The sequence below is a fragment of the Pempheris klunzingeri genome, chromosome 18, assembly GCF_042242105.1.
Source record: "Pempheris klunzingeri isolate RE-2024b chromosome 18, fPemKlu1.hap1, whole genome shotgun sequence".
NCBI classification, from domain to species: Eukaryota; Metazoa; Chordata; class Actinopteri; order Acropomatiformes; family Pempheridae; genus Pempheris; species Pempheris klunzingeri.
In genome coordinates this window covers 18,314,582-18,339,881 of record NC_092029.1, presented here as the reverse complement: position 1 = coordinate 18,339,881, position 25,300 = coordinate 18,314,582, and the positions used below count along the sequence as shown (strand labels likewise).

At 41.7% G+C, this 25,300-nt stretch overlaps 1 protein-coding gene across 1 annotated transcript in view; it reads right to left on the bottom strand.

The window, feature by feature from the left end:
• man1a1 (mannosidase, alpha, class 1A, member 1) overlaps positions 1-24,072 on the bottom strand; it is a 115,836-nt gene extending 91,764 nt beyond the window's left edge. Inside the window, exon 1 of the mRNA XM_070849140.1 lies at positions 23,563-24,072. Coding sequence (XP_070705241.1) covers positions 23,563-24,072 — 510 coding nt within the window. The remainder of the gene's footprint in view (positions 1-23,562) is intronic.
• Between the last annotated feature and the right edge of the window lie 1,228 nt (positions 24,073-25,300).

Sequence of the window (25,300 nt, the reverse complement as noted above, 5' to 3'; positions counted from 1 at the left end):
CAAAAAATAAAGCTTCTTGCATCATGTAAATTACACTTCCCAGATACCACGAGTCTCTGTGATTTCAGAGAGGGAGAAAAGAAATGGAAGATCTTAGAGGCGAATGGAGGGACGGAGGATGTAAGGTTTGACACATTAAACATCATGAAATAGAAATGGCATTTTGAAATGTGCCAGACCCCGGGGCTGCATCTATATTAGAGAGGAGAAGACGTTGGGAGCCTCTACGCATCATTACACCACGTACACAGAGACACTGCCGGAGGGCTCGGAAAAAGTCTTATGTGGAACTCGCATGGAAAGAGAGAGGCACAAGTGCTAATACAATTACGCACGGCGAGTTTTAGGGTTAGATGCAGTGTAGGCGACGGTCAAGATTATGTCACACGTAAGCTGAGGAGCGGCTAATCGGCTCACTGACTTCAAGACAAATGTCGGGGTGAAGTAACACAGCTCCAGTAGGGCTTTCTCACACACATTTTGGCTTGTCACACAGTGCAGGAAAAAAAAAAAGCACAGGTGTTGCCAATAACATGATGGAGCTCTGTTCCATTAGAATGCCAGTGAGTCACCATTCACAATACCCGACACTCCTAAATGGAATCCAGCTATTATCAGTGTTGTTAGTTGCACCTGTGTTTAAAGGCTCAAACTGTCCGCTGTTACAAATGTCTTTTCCAGACATCGCACAAAAGCAGTTGCAGGTGCATTCTGTCCCACTGGTGTATGCAGCATTAACTCAAGTGTGGCATGCAAATAAGTCCAAATAATTAGAATGGCAAATGTGCAAATGTAATGGCCAGTAACGCAGGTGCAGCAGTTTCCTCAGTGCGCTGCCGTTTAATGATGGGCAAATAAAGGAGCGCATTTCTCTCCCGCGCGGGGCAGCAACTGAAACCCAATTTTGCAGAAGAGAAAAAAAAAAACATAACACGACACGGCAAACCGAAGCCGAGTGCGTCACAAATAAGCGCTCTTTAAAAGACACAATGGGTGGCTCTCGATGCAGAGACGTGAAAGGTGAGGAGGTGATGAAATCTCTAATGAGTAATTGGATGTTCGTTCCTCTGGATCATTCAAGTGTTTCTGCATTGGTTTACTTATTTACTGGAAAGTGTTAATACTTTAGATTACTGATGATTATTTTTCAGGCGTGCTGTAACGTTTTCAATGTGGCTTCTTGCCTCCCGGGCAGCCACTTGTTTCCACTTTGGTTTAAAAATCAATTTACAGAAAATTACTTGAGTGATGCAATTCATCCCAGTAAAAATTTTTTTTTTTTAATCATTGTCATTTAAGTCATAATGAGAATACAGTTGTTAGTGCAGATCAATTTGAAGTCTGCAATGCATTACTATTAAGTTATGAGACTACTGACAAAATAAAGCAGGCAGCCTCAAGTCTCTGACAGTTGATTTATCATACAGAAATTATCCAAAAAAAAAAAAAACAATGGCTGTGCGATAATGGGAGGATTTTACATTTCACGCAACACTTTCAATGCTTTATAGGCTTCGATGTACCTGGCCGTGACCAGAAAACCACTAGCATGTTTCTATAAACTAGAACGATTCCACTGGCTCAAAACCACCTCTACTGCCAATCTTCATAAAGTACCGTTTTATCAAGCACTCTTTTAAGAGGCCCAAAATATTCTTCTGAAAATAGACAAAACGCCAGCAACAAATGTGATTTCACAGCAAACAGGAATACAATTGGAATTCTATAATAATATAATAATTCACATTCAGAGGCACCACCACCAGAGGGAAGATGTAGGGGGAACCTGAACTAGAGATATTAAGGCCGAAATCCACAGTTTGAGCACATTAACTCAGTCTACGATGACTGTGGTTTTGCGTACTTGATCTACGTCTCAGTCTTGAAAATGATCATTTATCGGGGCTTTCAAACACAAAGTCAGGTTTGGCTACACGCTTGAAAATGGCATTAATAAGTATCTGTGGGCACAAAACAAAAGGAAATAGGGTGGAAATAGTACCAAGCCTTCAAAAGAATGCTAAAAGGGTAAAAAACATTATGACACAATTAAATCGATTCATATTTACCATAATCAACACTGATGCATATGCAATTAGCCCTGGGGACAAGTGAGCTGTGACATTCAGATCAACCTTTCATTCCAGCACAATTCCTGTGTGCTGACTTACTTAACCAGGAAACAAAGTTTTGTTGCCACAACTCCTTTTGCCCTGGTACAAATCTTTAGAAAAAGGCACAGCACACAGAAGCCCTGACATTTCTGCTTATGAAACTTGCTAACTGAACCATGCCGTTTTGGAACAAAACTCACCACCTAACTATTTTTCCACCTCGTCTCCTCACATGTTCTCACTGCTCAGACACAGAGGACAATATCCATCTCTCTGCCTAGGGACCAGCTCTTCAGGGATCAGTGAGGGATTTCCTAAGCGGTTTAGTATTTCAAAAACCTTATATGGGTCAGTCAGTATTGTACTGCTGGGAAAAGGGTGCTGCCTCCCCACAGTCTCAGCTCGCATAAAACTGGGTTTAATACTTTTTTCCATGATGGCTAGCTGCAGCTGGTACGTCACTACCAGTAAACATGCTCCATGTGAAACTTTGAGCCACTACACACAGTGACTCCAACGGCTACCTTTTGCTGAAAACAACATTTATGTCATGTTCATATTTTTTGTGAGACATTATTATGACAAACAAAATGGAAAGTTATCAATAATGAATGACACAGCTAGATTTATCACGCACTCAATCTGACATACAGCTGCATCTAATACTCCTGGCTGAATGAATCGGGTCCAGGGGTTTCTCCTCTCTATTTTAAAGACACACTCCGGTGATGAACAAATAATCATTCTACATCTTCCCTGCTTGAATACAAAGGAGTGAATCTTTTTCGTGGCCTCTTGGAGGGAGCAATTTTGTAGCACCACTTCAAACAAAGTCAATTTTTACACAATACACTACCAGACACAATCCTGTATATAAATCTGGGGCGCAACAAAGTCGATGGTGTAGCTCTATATTTAAGGAAAAGGAAAACGTAGCACGAACAAACATGCCATGAGCTGCATCAATAGCTGCAAGTAAAGAACAACAAAGGAAACTGTGGAAATCTGAGAGTTTACAAGTTATCTGATTGGTCATTAAGTTAAACATCTTTTAACAAGCAAACCTCCAAACCGCTCATTCTGAAATGTCGACCACCAAATGTTGACAAAAGCCAAGGGTGTTGGAGGCTTTGCTACAGGACTGAATCATCACCAGCATACCAAAGAAAAAGAGGATTATAACCAGATAGAATTATCTACAGCATGTATCTTTCTCCTACTTGGAAGAGAGCACATGCACAACGTGTCCTATTAATTATACACATGTGGTGATATTTATCTCCACAGCAGATAAACCATTTGCACTTTTTCCACCAGCGGAGCAAAGTGCCTGCTGAGTCACATTATCTGGTAGATAGAGGTGGAGCATAGAGCAAAGACCAGGCCTCACTGACGTAGCCGGTATGGTGCATCAGTGATCTATGATCTCTAGAGAGCACTTCTGATCAATACAATTCAATTTTGATTGTCATACAAACTCAGAAAAATACAGACATCCTCTTCACACAACGTTATTCATTGTAAGTGTAATGATTTAGTTCATTGTCCAGCATTGACGAATCAATGTTCATCCGCTGAGTAAAACCCCAGTCAATAAATCTCCCTTCAGACTGTGTGTTCAGACCATGTCTATATCTCATGCATCCATGCACCCCAAACAAGCCAAGCCTGCACCGACACGCACCGACGTGACAGGGGTCACTCCAAATAGCCTGATTGGTGCTCAACAGTGCTCGGTGTTACAGTCAACAGACCGCGCCTACCTGTGAAGCAAACATTACATGCTAATCAATGTTAGCTCACCACTGTCTGGGGAGGACAGAAGAATGGCGAAATCGAAGAGAGGGAGAAAATCTATACATGCGACTGAGCGTTTGGTGAAAAACCTGCTTCTGGCAGTGAAATCACACTCCGGTGGGAGCACAATTATTGACAACAAAGATGTTACAATAAAACACCGAGGTCTCTGTGATACGATTACTTTCATTATCTGCCCCCGAAATGGAGCCAAAACAGCTATCAGCCATGTGCTGCATGGGGCTAAGACAAGTGTTGTAATAACTACTGAGCGCTAATATATAAGTATTAACAGACTTATTTGTTGCTGTTGGTGGGTGCTGTTTTGTGATTTTGGGGTCAGCATCCTTTACAATCGAAAGGCATTCGAGTCAAGCGCACTAGGCCTTGTGTAATTAAACTCTACCAATTGAGTTCACACATCTAATCGATAGGGGCGATTGAAGAGGCATAGCTCAGGGTATTCAAAACCTACAAATGCTTCATTTATAATGTGAAGGTGAATGGGAAATGCATTTCAACTTTATGCTACATTTCCAATCTGACAGCTGTTGAAAACAGAATGTGTTGTGAAGAGTAAGATGTAATGGGATACGTTTCTGCCGTGTGGCCGTTAGCTAACAAGGTTTACAGATTTTTTTTTTCTTTTTCACTGCACTGTGACTTGCATGCCATAGGGTAAAGTGCTAAGCACTCTCAACCTTTGAAACCTCTCAGTGGTGTGTATGGGCTAGCACAACTGTATCCAGACCACACACACAAACACACACACATTTATTGACTTGACCTTTCTCTTGGTGTAGGAAGCAGCCCAATTGGGTTTGACCCAGCCGCTTGACAAAAGGCAAACTAATGAAGACTTTGTGAAAGACAGATTGATTTTTCTCTCCCTCCCTCCATTACATCCATTGCCCGCTTCAATACAGCAGGCAGGAGAGAAGGCAGGCGGCGGCAGCAGCAGTGGAGCTTGAGCTCATCAGTCATTAGTTTAACAGGTTGGCAGAGATGATGACTGAACAACAGAGAATGCCAGAAAACACACTCTGTGCTCCATTCAAATGACTTGGGCTGAAGGGGTGGAGAATAACTATAGAATATAAATTGGCTGGATTGAGGGTAAATCTGGAAACTGCCCATTTTGGCCATTTGACAGAAACAAATTAAAAAGCTTGTCTCCTCACCCACATTATTATGACTTTAACCTTTTTACTAAACTTGCATTCAAATACCTCGGTGACATCGACAATGAAATTGGAGTGTCAGGCCATTTCCAGGATTGGTACCATGGGCTGGATTGGAAAGAAATCCAAATTACAGCAACACTTCAGGCCCCATCGACCAATCTCTTTCTCTTACTACAAGTAGACGACACGACAATCATCCAGTGTAGGGCTGCGGCAAAAGACTGAGAAATCAATTCATAAATTGTTGTTTATTACGATTTTGTCGATCAGATGATCAATTAATCTATTAATTTGTCCAGCTCTAATCCATGTTTGTTAAGTGTTGCATCTCCTGGGTCTATTAATCAGCCAGGAGAGTCACTGTCTGCTAATCCAATCACTTCTACAATCCAGTAATGGAGGCAACAATCAATATGTACAACCCCCCCACCCACTCACCCAACACACTGTGGGTATATCCAGTTTTCAAAACACTCAACTTCACAGTCCATTCAAACATAAAAGTAAAAGCCCTTGGCTCTCGATTGAAATTAACGGTGTCCTCTATTTTATGGCGTTACCTCCTTCCATTTTACATAATCTCCAATATTTTCTTAGTAATAATATTTAAACTTGTGATAATGTAATAATTATACCACCTCTACACTACAAAGCAGGCCAAATTAGATTTGTTCCACTCCAGAGTAATTAAGACACACATTAAAAGGGGATAATAAAGTTGTCATGGCATTCTCTAATCTTTTAGGCAAATGTATTACCTGAAAAAACCTAGATAGTCCCGGCCATAATCACTGCACCATTTGCAATATAGTTGTGAATGTATAATTTCCTACGACTACCTGTTCAAATAGAGTTTAATATCCTATTAGAAGCCCAAAGAGCATTAAGGGGGGGTTTCACAAAAGCTAGGAAAAATGTATTTGCCCATCTTTCTAGAAGATCAACATTTGTCACACCACATAAGTATATGCAGTTTGCTGTGAATTGAATAACCCTCAGTATATTATGTTTGTCTGATCATTTTAGTTTACAAAGTTTAGAACCTTGTTGAATTAAACAAATATCCATTTGCATACTGCAAAAACGTCTTTTCTGTGTGTGTGTGTGTGTCTGCAAAGTTCCCCCAGTTGTAGCATTTAAGACACAAATAATTCATTAATTCTTACAAAATCGAGCCATTTCTCTGTGGATAGAATTTTTGTCCCAGTCATGAAAATACACAGTTAGACAAATTGTGCCATGAAGCTCCCAGCTGGAAGTCTGTATGCCCCTCTATTTCACCAGCTGGGCACCAATCCAATGAATCTTCTTTAGCCAGCTAAAACAGTTAAAAAGTCTTCCATTTGTAACTATTAGTGCAGTGGTGGGAAAGGGCCGGCCCAAATCCTTTCTTCCGTTTTTTTGTGAAACAGATCAGTTCAGTCCTAATCTTTATTTTTCAGAAGGGCAGAAGTGGCTTTGTGAGCCAGCTTTAAAAAGGACACAGGCAGCTTCTAGGGGTGGATTTCAGCTATAGTCGGCTGGAGAATTTGATGGGAATGTGGGTTTTGTTGGATCACTTGTCAAATTAAATCCAGATCCTGGTTTCTATCAGTGTCTTGCAGTCTCATGATTGACAAATTATCTTGTGAACTCTGCCCTCTGCAATGCCAATTCTACAAAGATGCCTAAAAGTCCATAAAGAGGGGAACCAGACAAGCAGTCTCTTGAATATAAACACCAACAAACAATTTTCCCTTCGGTGGTACAAACACAGATCATAAGTTATGCAAGTCTTCTGCAGTAGTTCCCAAAGGGTCATAAAGACCATTAAAGTGAAGACAGCATTCAGTGAGGCTAACGTGAGGGCACTGGCTTCAGTTGTTACAGAATGAAGCTGTGGGAGGACATGATACTATGGCACTGGTGGTGTGTATGCTGACTCACCGACGTGGCTAACAGGCTCACTTAAAAAAAAAAAGGCAACGCTGTTACTATTGTTATTGGGTACAATTGTGTTTTCCTGCTGTGACAGGATTAAATGTCTGGCAAGAGCAAAGTCAATAACATAAGAAAAAGACACAAAAAAAATGACGAGTTGGTCAGAGAGGTGTGGGGTTTGCTTTGTTTAGTGCCTCTGGGCTCCAGGTATTGCTGTTCCATAGAAGCGGTTATACACTTTCACGGGTCCACGTCAAGTGAGGAGAACTTCACCTCCTAGCTATGAAAAAAAGAGGTTTCAATATAGGTTCATTATAATAGACTGTCTGAAGCATGTTTGGATTAAGGCAGCACTGATGTGTTAATTTGCTGGTAATATCCTTTCATTTAAAACCAGTACGTTTCAGTCAGTGCTTCTTCTCTGACATGATTGATGTAGGACTGATTCACTACAGCGGTTGTTGATGAGACTCCGCACAAGAATATGAATATTAATAGCATTACTGTCCTTTCTAAGTAAATTTAAGTGGCCTATTATGCCTAAAATTCAGTTTGTATTCTTCTAACCTGAAAGAATGCTATGAATACATGAAATGGATCAAAATGAAAAGAAAAACTAGCAACTATGACAAGCTTTAATCCAAAAATGATATGACAAAACCTGTATTGGTTGATGATGAGAAGGAGTGAGCTAGAGCGAAGATCCCACTCTCACTCCCTCCTTTGGTTTCTTTTATTGTTGACCTTTCTTATTTGTTCTTAATCACTATGGGCCTGACATGAAATATCCAATTTAGCAAACCTTCAAAGACCCCATATGTACTCGAGCAATTTCAAGCACATTTAAATGAAAGATTATAAAATATGTAGCATACAACTGTGAATAATGATCAGTATCTATTATAACGCACTCGCGCACACTCACACAAATACATCTTTCTTCCATGTGTCCGAGTGGCTGCAGCATGCAGGCTGAATAATTTAGCTTGTGTGCTTGGCTTGCCTCCCCCCGGTAAATTGAACTGGGCACACCACAACACACAGCCGACGCATGTGTCAGGACGGAAACGAGGAAAACAAACCACAACATACTGGAGTTCAAACCACTTGGGGGGACGAAGAGCCAATGCGGCACAGGGAAGAGGTTTTGTAGGTAGAGTGCATAGAGTCACGAGACAACCTTCACATTAGAGAACAAACTGCTGCTTAATATGCCTCTGATAATTTGTCGTTTTTGGTTAACAGGTTAAGTGCACCTCTCTCCTTTACTTACGCATATAAGGGAAGACCGGATCACATAAATCACAGTTGGAAACGAAGCATGATCTCCAGTTGATTTACTTGAGTTCATATTGAGCTGCATGGGAAAAGTCACAGCATCTTATGGGAAGGTGTAAGGTAACTTGAAAGGGAGGATGTGGCAGATAAAAAGTTTTGTACCGTGGAATAACAGGGACGGCAGTGGGTGAGCACACCACAAGAAAATGAGCAGGGAAACTGCACTGAACAAGTTCTAGAGCAAGAAAAAAAAAAGGCTTCTTAGAAAGAGAAACACAGCAGTAATAAAAAATGACTACTTTTATTATGCCAAAACAAAGAGCAACCAGGGAGTTATGGCCGTGCGGTCATTAAACTTGACATTCACAGAGATGCTAATGCACTCTGGCACTATGCACTCTCTGTGTAAGACATTTATATTGAGGTGGCGCAGATTGTTATTACCAATCTTTTATGTTTCTTTGAAGCTGGAGTTGATTTCTGTGCTTAGTAAATGTTTGGAATGTCATTACTTCATTAAAAGATATTTCTATTTCAGCGTCACTGCATTTTAACTGAGCTTGCTGACCTTGCACAAATTCCAACATTATACTGCAACTTTTCAGCTCTCCATCACTTGCGGAGCATTCCCTCGGGGCAGTCCCATTTGCTGATTTTGTAATTACCTACAGCCTTAGTAAATCAGATGCTAATTATAGAAGGACTGCTAACACAACTGAAGGAAATGCCTTTCAAGTATATAAACCTTGCCTCCAGCTTACACTGTCAAGAACACAAAGACCTTAATCATGAGTCAGGCATCTTGATGATGAGTGACCCTGGACAGTAACTCTTACACAAATTCTAATGGATCAAGTTAGAAATACTGAATAAAAATGATGGCAAAATTGTCTTGTGAAGGAACCATATTGCAAATAGAAATAAATATGTCTATAATAAATATGAGTATGTCTAAATAAAATGTGTTTTGTTGTTTTAAAGATGCTGGTGGGTGTGATTTAAGGATGCTTCATTTTCCAACATTGCTCCAACAGTCAGACAAGTAAATCCTTATAGCCGTTAAATCTCACATCCTTCCAAGGGATTAACAGGTCCTTAGCTGATATATTATGCAGGACGGCAGAGCTTGCGGTGTTAAAATGCTAGCCCTCACATGGAAAAAGCAAGAAGGAAGGGAGAGGAGATTGAAAAATAAATGGAGTATGTGATTGACAGCCTATGATTCTTGGTATTAGACTGAATTGGATTAGGGAGAGAGAACCAGCAGGCCATAACCCCCGGATAGCTTGGGACTCGTTAATAGTGAATATCCGAGAGCATTTTCTTCCGTCTTCATCACTGGCTTACAAGGCATGGTCACAAAGCACTCCATCCCCTCTGGAGGCTCACAGCCCAGAGGGCTTCCAGACCATCTGAAGCATTTGAACCACCTGGCAGGCTTGTGCCAACACCTACAAACCAAGAATGCCAAGAATACATTGACAACTTGTTGACAGGATGTGAAATGTGAATTTTTTGTCCTTGGACTGTGTGCGGAATGTCGTCTCTTTTTGAACATCACGGATATGCCTTTGAGAGTGTTAACAAGTGGGTCAACAAAACAAACCTTTGAATGGACAGGGAACTTGAGTATGTAGTAACATGACCCTGAATACGAATATGACAAGCTGAAGATACACAATGAGCCCATCTCACACAGTAGACGTCCACATAATGGTCTGACTTTTGGCACATATCCTAGGTAATAGAATACTGATAGCATGAATAAAAAAGCATATTCATTCAAAGTGTATTTGGCTGCCTCAACAGTGAGGGGTGATTGAAGTGTCTCTCAGAATTAAATTGTTAGTTAGCCATAAATTCTGTGTTTTTGTCAAACTAACTAATAAATCTAACTAACTACAACTACTACAACTTACAGTCTTATTTTAACTGACAGAGAGAAGATCAGTCTGATAAATGGGAGAAAAACGTCTACAATATGCTTCAGTACCACAAGAAAACCTATGACAGTATTTGATACCCCTAAATGAGTTGCTGAACTTTAACATATAGTACATTCAACATCCAAGCATACTCCTCCGATGGAGACAAAACTAACTCTCCTGAACTGCCTCTGCAAGCATTAATACATCCCTAATTGTACTCCTCCTCCTCCTCCTCCTCCTTGTGTGCAGCATCTCTCAGTTCATGTGAGCCATCCGGCAACTTTGGTCTCACAGTAACAAAGTCTTCCAGGTTGAGATCGGTTGGCTAAATACGCAAGTTCTCATGCTACGTCTTGCTGCTGCTGGTGTGAAATATGTCATTTCAGTGAATCGTAGAAAAAGGTGGGGTCTCTTGACACCGAGGTTGGCTTGGCTCCTGTCGTCCACTGCACCCCAAACCAGTCCAAGATGACTAAGGCGGTCTGAAAAAGAACCTTGTGCTTGTGACTGCTCCTAAACCGCCAAAACAACTTTTCATGAGTTAATAAAAACAGGTCTGTTAATCTGACGGGTTTCAAATGGTTTATGAGAATTCTATCAGCCAATGAAGGAAAATTTTATCCTTCAGTTTATCTGAACATTTCTAAATCACCAACCCTTAAGAAGCATGGTGTTAATTAGACAGAGATGATTTATGAACTGTCAAGAAAGGATTTTAGGAAAGATGTTCTCTATTCCTGCTATAATTGGCATTTAATCATTTAGATGGATAATCATACACTCCTCTCACATAACTTAAGGAATATTAAAAGATAAGGTCATTCAACAAAAGAAGTATATTGATTTACTCTTATACAGCATATTAACTGTGGTGATATTAAGCATCTTACCCAAGAAATTGACCACCTCCTTATCCTTTACCAGCCCCAGAAATCTAAACACAATTTCTAAATGTAATCAATAACCTCTGAATGCTAATGAGCTAGCAACGTGTTAGCTCTGAGCAAGACAAGACAAATGGCACCTCCTGGCCTCACTAATCTAACTGCGACGACAAACACACACGGCATGGTCATTAATGGCAATGCCTGCCCATAGATTTTACATGTGTGCGTTCACCCAAAGTCCCATGAGGCTGAGGGGCCACAGTGCTCAGCATACATCACCGTCTATAGCAAAAGGAATGTTAATAATCCTGCAGCCCAACTGTAGCCCACTGCTAATGATCCAAAGAGCTGCACACATGCCTTGTCCGACCCCAGACTGAGACCCGCGTGGCATCTTCTCATTCTTTTCTCTCCCATGCTCTCAAATTCTGTTTTGTCCGTCTCTGTCCAAATACTGCGAATCCACCACATTCAAATAATGAAAGGGGGGAGCTAATTATCTGCAATATAATGGCCCTAATGTTAAAGCCAATACCATTTCCACAATGCACTGTATCGCCCACTGTGTGCTAGTTAATAAATGCTGCTGCTTCTCAAGACCAAGAAAAATCCCGTCTGTTTTCCCCAACTACTAGAGAAGTGTGTGTGTGTGTGTGGGGGGGTTATCTCTAACAATCATCCCCCAGATTCTCCTGACTAAAGGTTTGTCAGCTGACCCGGTGTAGCCACTGTTGTTGATTGTAGTGGAAATTGTAGTGGTTCTGCTCTGATCAGTCTGCGTCCGTTACATGTTGAATGTAGCCTGCCTGTAACAGTAGCGTTACGCTTTTGGTCTTGTGCCCAGCGTGTGGAGCTAAAGCATGATAAATCTTATTCAACTGTCCACAGAGATCCATTATTCTCCAGAATCCTAAAAACACACATATGAGTCACACTGTTGCAATGGGTGACACGCTCCTTCATTACAACGAGCCTGGGCACTGTAGTGTATTTTCAGTCAATCCCATACCTGCTTGTCATTTTTTCATATTAATTTCTACTGTTTTCACTTGTGCATTGCTGAGCACAAATGCACAATATGTTCTTAGGTCTCGAGAGCCCCTCTAGTGCTGGCAGACAATTGAAACCTCCCAACAGGGTGCACTTCGCGAGCTCACAAGGGAAAAAGATGCATGCGCTCGACCCCTCTGCTGCTACAACTCCATCCTAGGGGAAACTCTGCAACATCAGTCAGGTGATACTCACCACACTTCTCCTTACAACTGAAATACTGTTCTCACTCTCTAATTAATTGAATTCACCTGATGCTCAATGTTACCTCACTGTTTATGACGCACACTTCCTACAGATGTTTCACAATAAAGGGGTCGTCCCCTGTCGGCAGTGGTAGTGGGGGTGATTAGGTTGTGACAAATCTGCTGTATGTATATGATTTTTGTGTAAAGGGAGTTTGGAGAGAGAAGGTGAGTGAACGAGAGAGAAAATAAGTGAGGGAGAAAATAGAAGAGAGACAAACAAATCAGGGGGTACTCATAACTCCCTAGTGCACCACATAAAACATGGTCACATTTGTAGAGCTACTGGAATCTGTCAATAGGCAGCTGCCCACAGCAGGAAGCGGAGGAGAAAACACACGCACACACACACACGCACACACACACACACGCACACACGCACACACACACACACGCACACACGCACACACACACACACACACACACACACACACACACACACACACACACACACACACACACACACACACACACACACACACACACACACACACACACACACACACACACACACACACACACACACACACACACTCCAGAAAACCAGGTCCATTTCCAGCTGCAGGCCAAAGCCTGTGGTGTATTGATAGGATTCAGTAAAGAAAAGCGAAGGTCCAAAGCTCACCTTTAGCTGAAAATGTCAGCATGTACATACAGGAGGGCTGAGTGGGAAAAACATAAAATGAAACCACAAGACAAGCCTTTGTCCAACCTAAAAATCTATTTTAGATTTGTTATGTTGGGCTGCACTACGTTTCTCTTTGGACTTGTTTGTTGCTAGTTTAAGTGCATGCCCACCAGTTTGTGCTTGGCTGTAGTTGATGGTCAGGATACAGGCTCTCTAGAGGCTTAAAAAGCAAACGGCGAGTGGAGGAGGGGGTGAAGTGAGCAGACAGAAGCATCAAACGGAGGTGGTTGATATGATGTGTTGGAAGCCTGAAGGGTTATTGATGACTTGTTATTGACATTTCATTTAGCCAGCTTTTTCAGGCACTAATTTTACTCAGTGTAGTATTAAGTTAAAGGCGGCACACCAGTAGCTAACTGACTATACTGCCAAAAGATGAGTGAAGGCACATTTCCAACCTCAGCAAGCATAGTATGACTCTGAACAATATAATATGCAACTTGAGCACTTGTTAAAGTTAAATGTTAAGTTTAAAAACATTGCACCACCTGGTGCCTTCATGCTTCACAACCATAGTGTCACTGTAGTGGAAATGGTATACAACTGTGTGTCAGCTTCCCCAGGCAACAAGCAATATTACAGGTCTGAATCTACATTGTGTCGACCTATAAGTTCTATATCACAGCTCTTCAAACACTGTCCAAAAGTATATGGCTATGAAGTGGGTCACAGATCTAAACTAACATAGTGGGTTTTTAGCTGATCGATTGATGAGTCAATCTAATTATTATTTCGATGTGTGTTGCAATGATAATAATAATAACTATTTATTTAAGTCATCAAATTCCACAGTACAGTAAGTGCAGACATTTCATTAAAAACCGTGAGTGAACCTTGACTTAAGAATATGCAAACACATACATCCCATGGATTCCCTAAATTCATTTCTAAACCCTAATAGGGATTTTTGTAATATGTGGTTTCAAATGCAGTGTGTCGCTAGCTTTATGTTTACCCACCCATAGTTATTTAAAAAAAAATGAAGGAAAATCTGAATTCATTAGGCTTTGTTGTGCTGCAAAGTGCTGCAAAAACCCAAAAAGATTTTCACCAAGCTGGCCTTGTTAAAGTGAGGTTGTTTTAAAGTGGCTGGTAGAGTGAAGTACATATCTGACTCTCCATGTCCATGACTATCATGGCTGTAATGCTGAAGGCTGTTCTTGTGTCTTTCAGTTGAAATAATGTGTGCAGTCCTATGTGTCTGCTTGAATTGTTTCCCGACCACGGTTGAAGGCTTGCTCGCGCCTTGACCTATAGAATAAATAATAGTAACAGTTATAGTGATCCCTCTAACTTACTTTTCTCTGAGCTTTTCCAAATGAATGCTCAATGACTATGCTTGAGCTGGAACGGAACCGGGAGAGTAGATACAGTAACAGCCATAAATGAGCTAGATGGATATGATTTATAGGCAATAATGTGTTATATACCACCATCTCCCTGTTGTGGCCTGTTGTGTGGAATACTGGGGCTTGCTCCTGGCCATGGCAACAAGACACACAAATACACACAAGACGTGCACTGACACTCTGACTGTGTATATATGCAAAATGACCCCATTAGTCACTCTGGAGTCTATATTCCCTCCTAGAGAGACCTCAGAGCCAGGAGGCAACAAACATAAGAGCTGGAATGAGCACATTCATCCTCATCCTCCCCCAGCACAACCTGCCACAACCCCCCCCCCCCCACAACCCAACCACTGGACAAATTGATCCGCACTGACTTTCTAAGAGCAGTGATGTTACAATCCATACGAACATATAGATTTAAAATATCAAAAGCCTGGCGGGATATCCACTAGGACTATATATTTACAGTGACTTTATTACACAATCACAATATTCATTAGTTGGATCTTATACTCCAAGTCAGCATACTGGCCTCGGGCTAGAGCTACAGCATGATTCGTCTTCGAAGGGAAGCAGTGGGCATTCTGATATACCACAGTAGCCACCAAACAATCTCTGGGTGATTTACAATTCCTATTCTTTGCATATGTGAGAAAATGCAACCCAACCAATGGCGTCAACGCACGTGATTTCCAAACAAACGAAGCAGCATTAACGTCACTGATTGATGTGGTTTCAAGTTTCAGTGACGAGCGAACAGCACAGGGACATATTTGTCTTTTGAGATTTGGGTTGACTGAGAAAAGAGGAAGTCTGATTTTCCTCTGCAGAGGGGGTTAAATCACATGAGAATACCAGAATGGATGTGACACTTTTTGATTGAACTCAAGCAGGTGAGCAGGAAAAGACAGCATATAGACTACAAATAGACCACTTACATGACAAATTTCCCATCTTTGACAAAAATTGTGAACATTATGGGCTAGTGATATAAAAAGGTTCCATGTAAACATGACTTCTCTACATCTTTACCAAAATTAGCTCTGGAAATGAACAGAGCTTCCGTTGCCAGATGACTAAACAGCTTTATCTGTATGCATTAGCACCCACAAGTACATTCATTTAAGTGCACACATACCGATGCAGGAAACGGTAGTGCTGGTTGCAAGTCACTGCTATTATAGCCATTAGACAATTAAAGAGAGCACCTGGAGGGGCCTGCAGTAACTCTATCTGACACACACACACACACACACACACACACACACACACACACACACACACATCTAGTTTCCACTCTGAGAGAAGTAGGACCAAGGAACCAGAGGTAATTAGTTCAAATGGTCGATACAGAAATAGGACTTCTAGGCTGCAAAGTTAGCCTGAGAAAGAGACCGAATTTTATTTCAGGCTTTGAAGGTTGGCAAAGCAGCAAAATGGCTTTTTCTGGTGAAACAGATGATTGTTGCAAAGACACACCCACACACGCACGCACAGTGGAAAAAACAATCGGTCGGTGTAGGGAGTGGGCAAAAACAACTGAACTTTATCCTGAAGACAGCAAAGCAGAAAGGGAGAGAGGGGAGGAGGGAGAAGCAAGTAACAGCAAGAGGGACTGAAAAAGGAGGAGGGGGGGGGAAAATGGAAGAGGGAAGGAAATGACATGTAGGCATGTAGATGTGTGCGGGAACAGAGGGAGAAGATTGATGTATCATCTTTGCTCGACGGTCAGCTATGGGTAGTGAAGAAAAACCTTTACAAACCAGCATCCTGTAATCCACAGCTCTCTGAACAGCAAGGCGTATGTGTGTGTGTGTGTGTGTGTGTGTGTGTGTGTGTGTGTGTGTAGAAGCCATTGCTTACAGCTTCCCCGATGTAACTGTGTATGTGCATTTCAAAGAAGAAGAGGTGCTGACAGAGGTGACAGGCTGACAGGATGCTAAACGACTGTCCTTTAAGTTAGTGGGCTCAAAGGAGTAAATACTGCAAACGCGCTGTCCTTATGGCTAGTCAAATGCCCATTTGCATCTCATCTGCATACTTAAACAGCAACAAGCTCCACCTCATCACACCACAGACACACACATGGAGCGGTATGATGAGTCAGGTAGGACAGCAGCAGTTGCTCCGAGCACAAAAGGTGAGGCCGCGTGTATTAATTAGCAACAAGTCTGCCATTATATTCAAAATGCTGCCATTAAAGTGGACCCTGAGTGGAGATCCAGGGGGTCCCCGTGCAATACAGTGCAATAGAGTAGCTGTGTACATTTGGTGACACTATGTAGATTCAGAAACAACCAATACATTTGTCAGTCAAAATATAATGCTGTCTGCTCTACTGCAGGTTTTCCTGAGATCTGGCTTTTCTCTTCCAATACCCCTTTTTGACGCCGGTGCCTTTGTTTCACATTTAATCTGGAAATCATTAAGATCAGTTTTGTTTACCGTCATTTGGAGCTACAAATTTTGGTGAATCTAAAAGCTGAGAGCCTGCCGCAACTAATTCAACTACATTTGATAGCAAAACTACACAATTTTTTCTAATGACATTTTCAAAGAATGAATGTATTTACTGTGGATCGCTGTGGATACCTGTGTTATTGGCAATTGACCATCCTTTAGCTGTGGATTGCGAGGCCACTAGTAGACAGTGGGAACAAGTGAGATTAAGTATTACATTTTAAAATACAGTACCTGAAAATAACATTTACTAATAATTATAGAAATCTGTTAGGGAAGTTAAGAGATATCTGGTTCCAATGTCTCTACAGTATTTCAGCATCTGCCGTAAAAGGGTTTGCTCAGTGATATGTCATTTCACAGCTTTCTATAATGAAGTTGGACCAACACCAAATGTGAAAATGTCCTTCCATCATGGTTTGTTAACGCCGTTTCTCTCATGAGATGAACAGTCTGGTTGAGTGAAATCCAGCACATTTACTGATGCAGCTTTCATACAGGAATTGTGAATATGACGCGTGTCCACCGAATGTGCATTCGACCTGCGTTTGACCTATTCATACAGGTTAATCTCTGCTTGTCACCGTTAGGAGACTCGAGACGACAACAACGGTAATTCCATGATCTAACCACTAAACCACAGAACAGCACACCATTATATGACATAATTACCAAAGTTCAGTTTCAACTGTATCCATGTGCTCTCTTTAGCTTCCCTTTAACACTCCCTCCCTCTGAAAAAGTTAAATGATGTTTAAACATCAATATTGTCAATACTGTAATTCAGTGTAAGAGGCACCTGTTTACCAAAGTCAGGCAGTGTCTGATCTAGATATTTACCTTGGCTCAGAAGGACGGTCACACATTAGCTCATTAAGTTTGGCTGCTACAAAGGCTTTAATCAGCATCACTGTGCTGGTCTGACGGGGGGGGAAATGGGTGAAAGTGTGTTGTGAAACACCATTGTATTTTATAATGTGGGTAAAAACTTGGTAAAACCACTAAACAGTTAAACAAAATTACATCCCATGTCTTCCAAATGTACCAAACTCCTTGATTTCTCCGGGGAATGGTAAAAATCCCTTCCAAGTTGCTAAGAAACATGTTGCTACCAGAGAGGAAAGTAGTTTACTGTGTCAAATAATGCAGCAGTTCTAGCATCCAGCATCCGCCTCATCTACCTTGATTTTCTCTCTGTTTATCAGCCAGCATTTTCATTATTACCCCCCACTGCTCTTGGCTCCGAAGCCTCTCGGAAAGCAAGCGAAAGCCCAGGCTGTGGACTGGGGAGAGGACAGGTTCTCCACAGAGCCTTTGATTTCAGGCAGACAAACAGATTTAGCTGATTGTAGGACTGTGGCGGTCACTCACAACAAGCCGTTTATCCTTTACAGAGTGGCCCCTGCCGCCTGTCCCCTGCCCGTCGCAAACACAACACTCCCCCGCTGAGACCACGACACTGCAGGGCAGATCCCTGGATAGCGCTGAGGTTCGGTAAGAAGCTGGCATCACAGAACCATATCTTCAAATAATTTAAGAAGCCTCGGCTAAATAACCCCAGGCCACTGGAGGTCAAGGGGAGCATGTTCGTGTGTTTGTGTGGCTGTGTTTGGTGAACACGGTTATTGGCTTTACTGAACACAAAGCACAGAACATTTCAGCAAGAGAAAAGGTCTGTAGGGAAACCTGAAAACCTCAAGCAGTCGGCTGCATCTTTGTCTAAATGTGGCTTAAAATATCTGAATAAGAATCAAGTGAATAATTTGACTCATCACATCACTTATGTCAGCTTATTTCTCTTTTGATTATTATGCACAAGTTAGTCAGATGCTATTTTGGTCCAGGTATAATCAGGAGCTCAGCAGCAAGGGCAGCATTTTCAACGATATCCTTAGGTGCCGTTTCAATATTCGGCCTTGAGATGGAAATCAACAGATTACAGTGTAACTGAGACATCAATGTACTATTATTTCATCTGCTGGTGCTACTTTTACAGGTGCACTTTGCTGATGCTGCTACTGATAACTAAAACTATTACCACAACCAATTCTAATTCTACAAATACTACCATTATTTATTACTAGGGCTGCAACTAATGATTACTTTCGTTGTTGATTAATCTGTCTCTCAATTAATCGATTAGAGTTTCCCAAAGCTGATGAAGATGTCCACAAATCTCCAAAGATATTAAGTTCACTGTTAAGGAGGAGAAAACAAAACAAGAAAATATTCACATTTAAGAAGCTGGAATGTCTCCTATTAATCGATTATCAAAATAGTTGGTGATTGATTAGATAGTTGACAAATAATTGCTTAATCAATTTATCTTATCTTTAGCAGCACGATTTACACTGTATATATGTATATATAAATACATGTTCTACTGCAATTACAACAACAATTGCAAGCATTATTCCCACTGCTACAACTAAGATTTAATGGAGTGTGTGGCAAGACATTACTAAAGCCCAAAAGCATGAAATCCAGAAGAAAAACATAGAAGTCCAACACAATTCCTGCATCATTTTTTTTTAAGACGTCACTTTTTAAGCAAGTATTACAGTGGAGCATTTTTCAATGTCTCCAAACATGCTGAAACTCACTGATAACAATAAGGAGCATCATGTTTTTTGTCTGGATGTTTGGACTTTGATACTGCTTACTGGCGGCAGCGGGTAATCTAGAACAGTGCAATTCGCGTTTCCTGGAGACAAATGTCAGCTGAGTATCTTATTGTACTAGAAACAGCAAGTCCAATTATCTATATCTATCTACATATGTTCTAAAGCAGAACACAGCTACAGGATTCATGCGTTTCATCATGTCTTCTCACTTACAACCACATGTGCAAGGCTCTAAAACATGCTGTGACCAGGGACGTAGGCCAAGAAAAAGCTGTGTGCTGCCATTTCTCATAAGTGAGGCATAACCAGCACTGTTGGGTCAACATTTATCCTTAATATGAGCCAAATGGGTTTTTTTTTTTTTTTTTTAAAAACCACTTCCCTTTCTTTGTTGATTTTTATTTCAGTGTCTTATTATAAACACAGGAATATAACTTGTTGGAGAAATAATTTGTTGACACCTCAGGCTCACTAGTATTTACTTAAAACATCTCATATCAAATGTGCTTCGCTGCCAGGACCTTTAATGGTGAACAATAAAACAATCTACTCTCCATAAACCTGTTGATTATGGATCTACATCGTCACAAAGATATATCTGACCCCCCACTCTAACCCTGTGCCACGCTGGGTAAATATACAAACATACTTTCTGTGGTGAAACCATTACAGATCCTCACCTAAAACAATGTGTTCATTAGTTGCTTCATTAGGCCGGTGGTTTTGGCAGACTTTTGCATTTGTTTTGCTGAGAAAATACTGCACCGTCATGGACCATTTCTGCAACGCTGTGAGTTTACTCTGAGCAAACACAGATTAAGATGTGTCTAGTTACAGATGGACAACCTTGTTTTTCCTCCTCTGTGACAAACTGGAACCTCGCAATCTAAGCAGCTGTCACGCAGGTATGGAGGCTGGATGAAAGACGGCGTCCGAGCACCCATTCAAAGGCTCACCATTGGCACCAAATATTGTATATACAGTATAATGATGGTCAATATTGCATAATGATTTGCTTGGTGGTGTTTACAGCAAGAACTACTTACAGCTGCCATGAGAAATAATCTTTGGGTGAACTGTGATCAGTCAGGATAATCTTTCCCATTACATTTTTAACGGTCTTCTGTAGTGCATAAAAAGGAATGAAGTCCCGTAGCAAAGCGCATCTGAATGGGATGGCACCTTAACCAAACTCTCAGTGACCTCGGTCCCCTCGTTTTAAAATTCAACACAACTGATACTGTTTTTAAAAAAAGAAAATACAACTCTGCTCCTCCTGTGCCACATTGGTTGCCAAATTTCTGATGCAGACACTTTCGACAAGGAGCCGAGTGATGATTTCAAGAAAAAAAAGAGTGCATGTTACATTTTAAACACTATTGAATCTGTATATTACTGAAGTTTAACACTGAAGTCAACTACAGATCGCCAGCTGATAAATGAATAAATAAATATTTGTGTGACACGCTTAGCATCAGTGGTATTTTTCAGTTTTTTCTGATTGGAATGGAATAGATATTTGCCATTTGAAAAAGCAGCCCAGAGCAACACAATCTGTTCACTTTATAAACACAGATAGCTGCCTTAACAAAAACGGGGGAAAAAAACAATCTCCAAAAACAGTTGCTTTTACCAATGGGACTAATGTTATGTTGACTTTTCTCCCAGCTTACTGTTGTTGTTTTGAATGCCACGCAGTTAGCAGCTGAATTTCAAAACATGAAATTGAACAGAGAACTGCAATACAGGAAATCTGGGATTTAAGGGCTCAGTTGAAAGCTTTAAATTCACAACACATGCAAAAAATTATGGGAAAGTCTCATTAAAGGAATCTATTAAAATTCTAGATTGAAGACAGACATGAGATCACTGTCATTTTGCATAGACTAGAAGACTAGAAGTCCTCATGCCTGGGATTGTCTGTTCGTACGGCCATCAAAATGATGACAGATATATGAAACATCAGTGATGTAGCCTGTGTGATGACAATGAGTTGACATGAGGATGCACACTATCGGCAAACTGTCATTTGTAAACAGTATGTGCCCTCGTGGACGTGATGTGTTTAATGCCACCTCCGTGCAGCTGACAGCGTGACGGCAGGGTTTCTTAACCTTTTAGTGGCAGGTGATGTCATCTTAAGGTCAGAGACATCCCCCATCAGCATTTCAAACAGTGCGTCTTTAATACCAAATGCATGCAATGATCTTTTTAGGTTTCAGGGGAGAATTACGAGTGATGTATTGATAAAATACCATGCAGTGATGTGAGACTGGACAGTGAGGGGCCTTTTGGTTTGCATAATTTTGAGATCAAGTTCAACATTGTCTTTTTGATAACATTTGCTGAACATATTAGACTTTTATAGCTAATTGGTCTTTACCGATTACTACTTTTCATAATCCTCTCACATAGAAATATCACCTGAAGGCACAAAAAGACATGTTTTATTGATACTCAATGTATGCAGCCAATACGCCACTATTGACTATAGTCTGTTCAGGGAAGGAATAATGACCTCCTTCGCATCAGTTCTGGGCCACAATGGACTGTAGATATCTAATTTTCAAAAGATTTTCAATGAAAGGCCAATGTGAGCCCACCTGATACACCAGCTACATGTGCTCGATCGGGACACCAAACCCTGATCTGCTCGCTCGCTCAGTGGACCCCTGCGTGAGTCTGCCTGTTAACCACCCGAACGAGCCAATGGAAATAAAGTCAACACACTGAGTGGATCTACTGACACCTGCTCTCCAAAAGCCCCATGTCAAAACTCTTTTTTTTTTTAAATAATACTTAAGATATTACCATCATCTCCATCTGTATCTGGGTAAAAATGTTACTGAGCAATGTGTTATGTCAGGGGAGCTTGGATCATAACACTATCAATAAGGCAACAGCCTGACTGCACACCATCGGAAGCTACCTGAAACCACCTCACCACTGGGATGTTCACTTGTTTCCCTGCACGCACACACACACACACACACACACACACACACACACACACAGTGCAATGACATAACACAATAATACCAGACATGCTACCTGTTGGTGTCTTTCACCCTGCTGCAGGCTCCTGTCTGCTTTCGCCAATGACGACTGATAAGACATGGGGGGCACACATGCTATTGAATATAAGTAGCCTACTAAAAAGGGGCACTGGGAATAAATAGGAGGGTAAATTTTGCCTCCAATCAGAAACAATTGATAAGAGCAAGTCTAGCTACCAAACGGATGTTCTACAACACAGACTGTTCAAGGTTATGAACTGTGGAGTACACTGTGATCTAGGTCATATAGAAAGACCTGTGAGAGGCTATAAAGGTGTGTTTTATCCCTCACATCTCCCCCCCCCCCACCCCTTGTTCCCATTGTGGTAACTGATCACAGCTGAATTTGCCCTGGATTGTCCTGACACAGGAAACCCGAAAGACAGGTATATCAACAGGGAGGGAGGTGGGGGATCCTGCATGCATTCCTTCCTTCCTTCCTTCTCACCAGGAACTGACGGTTGTTACATTTCTTGGAAGAAACACGTCGCGCAAAACTCCGCTTAAAAAGCTGCCAAATCAATGCTGTCAAATTCACCGGCAGCTGTACGCGGATATCACGACGTGGCAAGATCTTCAAGATCTTCAGCTAAACACTACTACACGTTTTGAGAATTTCGGCTACAAATGATCACTTGTGGACAGTTCTGATTCAGTAAAATGACAAGTTGTATAGTAGTTGGACGCTCACTGCCGCTGCTCACGGCGAGGCATGTCGGCGCAGAGGACTTTCGAAATAACGAGGGGAGATTTCGTAAAAGTTCAGATTTTCTCCACTTTAACGCTCTTTGGTGTATTACATATGCGCCGAATTGTAAACGGGATGTGGATGATTTGCGGAAGGTGTTGACTCGTCTTCTAACCCGAATATTAACTGCCCTAAGCCGAGGGATATTTAAAACGTCACATTTTTAGCGGTGTTTGGCGTGACGTTTTTCTCCACAGACCAGAACCGTGCGTGTGCTCAACAGATCCTTACCTCCTTCACTTTAGCCCGCCGGTCCTTGGTTTCGGGGTCCAGAGGTTCGTGTCCAGTAGCCCCAGGCGGGCGATGATACTCAAAGAAAGGTAAATTATTGCCATCCTTCCCACCTTGACCTATACTCTCCCTTACAACTTTCTCCTTCTCCTTTATAATGTCTTGTTTTATCTCGTCGGGCCGTTTTTGTAGAGTATCCTTGGCCTCTAACAGAGCTTTTTCGTGGTCCTTCCTGATTTTGGCCAGGACCCTCTCGTCGTTTCCAGCCGAACCTGAGTCGCTGCTGTCCGGACCGGTGCGGGTGTTGGTCTCCACCGCGGAGGAATGAAAGAAAACTCCGCTGAGCAGCTTGGACGAGTCCGGCAGGAAGAAAATGGCCCCGAAACACAGGGTTATAAAAGCGCTGAACACTAATAACAAGATAAATTTCTCTGTCAACCTGAAAGAGGTCGGGCTGGCAGACTTCCTATTCGGGGTCGCGGTAAATGGCAGAAGAGTTGCAACTGGCATTTTCCCCTCTTCCTTCAACAACTCGAACAACAAAAATGGGTTTTAACGGTCGAATCAACTCACGTCGGGCTCACTTTCTGCTTCTTCCGTTCACAGATTCATTTCCAGCTGATATAAGCCGTGTCAAACGCAAGGTAACGCTGGGAAAATCTCCGGTAAAAAGTTGAGGAGTGAGGCGGCTGCCCATAGCGGAGACTCTCTGCAGAGAGACCGAGTCCAACGGTTCACACAGGAAGCAGCGCTGGATAGGCGTGACTGACAGCCGCGCTGAGCTAATCACTTTCTGCCCTGTGAGTGGTGGGAACTCAGGGGGCGTGTCCTCCCAGCGGCGGGGTATAAAAGCGCTGACAGGCGAGTCGGCAACTTCACATCCTGCGTGTCGTGGAGGTGGAAAGGACACGACACAGATGAGCCTGGACAAAGTCACTTCCTTTAAGCAATAAATCTGGTCGAATTCTCACTGCCTTTATCTAACGGCCAAAAAACCATTAAAAACAACAGTTGGTTGAGCTTACTGCACTGACTGTCTGGGGCTTTTCCTTGGTGTGCTATAGAGCTTACTGAGTCTGTATTATCTATAGTTAACCATGTTCATGTTTGTCATGCTTGCATGCTTACATCGCAAATCAGCACTAAAGAAAAAGTACAGCTGAGCCGGGGAGGTCGTTATTTTGCACATATTTGGTCTTAAACCAAAATATTGTACCAGTTGAAATTTTGACCTGATGGTGGCACCAGATAGAAAAAATCAGGGGATCACCAGTTATCACAAACCACCCTTAGAGGAACACGAAAGTATGCACATAATGTCATGGCAATGTGTTTGACCCATCACAAAGACTCAAAACTATACAAATGTCAATTCATAGTGGTGCTATGGGAAAGCGTGGAGATTAGGATTCATCCTTTGGGGACTGTAAATGTCTTGTACATGGTGAAACAATTCACTGGTTAAGTGAAAACTTTGATCTGCTGGTGGTGCTACTGGAAAAAACAGGGGGTCACTAAGGTCAGTAGGATTCATCCTCTGAATATTGTACCAAATGTCACAGTAATCCCTCCGATACTTATTGAAATACATCTGCACTAAAGTGGTGGACCAACCAGCTTTTTTTTATATTGGCTGATGCAATAAAATATAACTTCCAAGGGATAAAATCTTTTCCGGATTCTCTCCTCAGTTGTAACAGTGGCACTGTTAAACAAGTGAAAAGTACAATTGACAAAT